This window comes from Otolemur garnettii, unplaced genomic scaffold, assembly GCF_000181295.1.
Source record: "Otolemur garnettii isolate 467f Iridium unplaced genomic scaffold, OtoGar3 scaffold00025, whole genome shotgun sequence".
Lineage (NCBI taxonomy): Eukaryota > Metazoa > Chordata > Mammalia > Primates > Galagidae > Otolemur > Otolemur garnettii.
Window position 1 is genome coordinate 18,777,226 of NW_003852420.1, and position 4,162 is coordinate 18,781,387.

Sequence of the window (4,162 nt, forward strand, 5' to 3'; positions counted from 1 at the left end):
AGCAGATGACAGCTCTATGCTTGTTATTGCCTCTGAAGATCTTCCAATGGGACAAGGTGTAGAGGTGGAAGACAGTGATATCAACCATCCTAACTGTGTAGGCCCAGGACAAAATGTTCCTTTGTATCTTAGATTTTTTTGTTTGTCTGATTTTTATTTTCTATTTTTTAAAACTTTATTCAAATTAATGAGGATATAATATTTAAGTTACATTGTTCTCACTTCCAGGGTAAAGTTCCATTTGCAGAAGAGTCTCTCATCCAAGGGGCCTATTATATACCCTCACAATGTGCCCATTAGGTGAGATCCTGCCTCCTGCCCTCCCTCCTTCTGCCATGCGTCCTCCTCCTTCCCCTCTCCCACTTCTCTCTACCCCTGAACTGGACTATAATAAGTGATTTATTGGTCTTAGGAACATGTAATTGTTCATATATTAATTCATTTTAGTATGGAGTACACTGAGTATTTATCTTTCCATTCTTGTAATATTTTACTAAGAAGAATGTATTTCAGCTCCATCCAAGTAAATGTAAAAGATGTAAAGTCTCCGTTCCTTTCAACAGCTGCAAAATATTCCATGGTATACATACCACAGTTTGTTCATCCATTCTTTTTTTTTTTTTTATAGAGACGAAGTCTCACTTTTTTCACCCTTGGTAGAGTGCTGTGGCATTACAGCTCACAGCAACCTCCAACTCCTGGACTTAAGCAATTCTCTTGCCTCAGCCTCCTGAGTAAGCTGGGACTACAGGCACCTGCCACAACACCCAGCTATTTTTTTTTGTTGTTGTTGTTGCAGTTTGGCCAGGGTTGGGTTCAAACCCACCACCCTCAAGGTATGGGACCAGCACACCTACCCACTGAGCCACAGGCACCGCCCCTGTTCATCTATTCATGGGTTGATGGGCACTTAGGTTGCTTCCATGACTTGGCAATTATGAATTGAGCTGCAATAAACATTCTAGTGCAAATGTCTTTGTGGTAAAACAATATATGTTCTTCTGGGTAGATACCTAGTAATGGGATTGCAAGGTCAAATGGAAGGTCTACATTTAGATCTTTGAGGATTCTCCATACTTCTCTCCAAAAGGGCTATATTAGTTTACAATCCCACCAACAGTGTAAAAAGTGTTCTCTTCTCTCCAGTGGGCTATGGGTGCCAAACTAATTTTTAAATGTTTGACACTCAAATATTGGCCTACTTCTTCTCCCTTAGATAAGATTAAAGTAATGACTACAAACAAATGAGAATCTATCTTATTATTAAAGATTATCAAAGAAAAATTCTAACATATACTTTTAAACCATTTAATGGCCTAAAACCTTCACCATCTTTTTTGGTTATAACTATTGAGGTTTTTTAATTGTTGTTTGTTTGTTTGATTAATCACTCTTGGGCTCAAGTGATTCTCTTGTGTTAGCCTCCCAAGTAGCTGGTACTACAGGTACCTGCCATGATGCCCAGCTATTGTTTTAGAGACAAGGTCTTGCTCTTGCTCAGGCTGATCTCAAACTCCTGAGCTCAGGCAATCCACCCGCCTTGGCCTCCCCAGAGTGCTATGATTACAGAAGTGAGCTGCGCACCTCACCTATAACTACTATTCTTAAAACATGTCTTCACCCTAAATATGCTAAATTAACTTTAAGCAACTTTATAAAAACAAGAAACTCAGTGAAAATTAAACTTAGTACTATTACAACAATAGATACTCTCTCTTTCTCTTTTCATGTCACATGCATAGTGAAGACTTTCTCATGTTTCTATAACCTTAGGGCCAGGGATATTAAGATTTTACAAGTTAGGTAAGTGGTCTGTCTATGCTTTTCTGTATATATACTTTAGTTTTTCTTCTGATTTAAATACTTTGTGCTGGCTTAGTGTCCATAGCTCAATGGTTAGGGCGCCAGCAACATATACCAAGGCTGGTGGGTTGGAAACCTGCCTGGGCCTGCTAAACAATAACAACAGCAACAAAAAAATAGCCGGGCGTTGTGGCAGGCACCTATAGTCCTAGCTGCTTGGGAGGTTGAGGCAAGAGAATCGCTTAAGCCCAAGACTTTGAGGTTGCTGTGAGCTATGATGCCATAGTACTCTACCGAGGGCAACATACTGAGACTCTGTCTCATAAATAAATAAATACTCTGTGCTGGGCGGTGCCTGTGGCTCAAGGAGTAGGGTGCGGGCCCCATATACCGTGGGTGGTGGGTTGAAGCCTGGCCCTGGCCAAAAGTGCAAAAAAAAATTACTCTGTGCTTATTTTAGAAAATACAGAAAGTTGGCTCGGTGCCTGTGGCTCAAGCGGCTAAGGTGCCAGCCACATACACCTAAGGTGGTGGTTCGAATCCCCAGCCCGGGCCCGCCAAACAACAATGATGGCTGCAACCAAAAAATGGCCGGGCGTGTGGCGGGCGCCTGTGGTCCCAGCTACTTGGGAGGCTGAGACAGGAGACTCGCTTGAGCCCAGGAGTTGGAGGTTGCTGTGAGCTGTGATGCCATGGCACTCTACCCAGGGGGATAGCTTGAGGCTCTGAGTACACAAAAAAAAAAAGATAAAAGAAAATACAGAAAGTTTAAAACATAAAGATCCATCCATTACCTATAATCCCATCACTAAGAAGAGAATTCTTTACATTTTCTTCAAAGTGAGTTTGATGTGATTGAATTATATCACTTTATATTTGAAAAACACAATATTAAGTTCAGATTCCTCTTACCTTCATTGTATCAGTGAGAGTTTGACTCAGTCGCTGGATATGACTAAGCAGCTTCCTTCTCTCCCCACAGGAACTAAAATTAGAATATGCAAATCTATCATTATTTGCTTAACCATGCCTGGAGTACATAATAGTATATAACCAACTCTAGATTATCTACACTAATAGAAAGAAAAGTTAGATTGGAAAGATCAATAATTCAAATATACTCCTCCTAGAAACCCTGTCCTCCATTTGCTCCTAAGATAGAGGACCCAACTACTAAATCAACATAGGTCCTGCCCAGGGTTCTGCCTCTGACCCTCTTGACTCTCCTCAAGTCTCAACTCAGACTTGATAAACTCAACATCTTCTTCATCTCTATTCAATGTTCACTTTGTATTTCAAACTTATTTATTATTATTATTTTTTTAAAGATAAAGTCTCACTTTGTTGCCCTCAGTAGAGTAATGTGGAGTCACAGCTCACAGCAACCTCCAGCTCTTGGGCTTAGGCGATTCTCTTGCCTCAACCTCCCACATAGCTGGGACTACAGGTGCCCACCACAACGCCTAGCTATTTTCTTTGTCATTGAGGTTTGGCCAGGACTGGGTTCAAACCCGCCACCCTCAGTATATGGGGCTAGCTCCCTACTCATTGAGCCACAGGCACTGCCCCTTCAAACTTATTTTAATCAAACTGAAGTCAACATCTACCCTCAGAACCCTGAACTGACTTTTAAGCACCAGGTGAGTGACTTAAGCATGAATCAAATATATATAAAGGTTTTAGCTTTATTTATTACCCATCTTCCGCTGTCAGTAATCCCTTGTCATGCTCTAGTTTCAAGACAAAAATTTAAAGGGAATTAAATCTGAAAAGCTCAAAATCCTGTGACTCATTACTTCAATTTACAATTAAAATACTATGAGTCCTCACTCCTGGCTAAGTGTCAACAGATACTAAAGGCCAAGAGTTTTAATGATCTACTAGCTAATCAAAGTGAAAATAAATCTTCTGCTAGAAGGCACAGGTAGACAACAGAGCCAGAAGTACTACACTGGCCTCTATGTTGTACTCTGAGAAGGACAGTAATAACAAATCTAAGAATGATATTCCTGAGATGAACAGAAGCATTATCATAGCTGATAACTAACGCATACCTTGTGTCTACTACTCCTCTACCCTCACCAGTTTGACATAACAAGAACAGCACAAAACCAGACTTTAAGAAGTACTTATAGATGGACTTGAGTTAAGGTAGTCACATTTGAGCATAACCATAAGTCACAGCATAAAATATTAAACCTAAATTAATCTCACTACTGCCCCATATTTTCCTGAACTGATACTCACTATTCATCACTTAATTAAAACCTGGCTGGGTGGCTCGGCGCCTGTGGCTCAAGCGGTTAAGGCGCCAGCCACATACACCTAAGGTGGTGGGTTCGAATCCCCAGCCCGGGCC

The 4,162-nt window shown here is 40.9% G+C and overlaps 1 protein-coding gene across 1 annotated transcript in view; it reads right to left on the bottom strand.

Moving 5' to 3' along the window:
- Nucleotides 1-4,162, bottom strand: part of SAMHD1 (SAM and HD domain containing deoxynucleoside triphosphate triphosphohydrolase 1) — a 59,910-nt gene that overhangs the window by 40,324 nt on the left and 15,424 nt on the right. Inside the window, exon 3 of the mRNA XM_023512263.1 lies at nt 2,716-2,788. Coding sequence (XP_023368031.1) covers nt 2,716-2,788 — 73 coding nt within the window. The remainder of the gene's footprint in view (nt 1-2,715; nt 2,789-4,162) is intronic.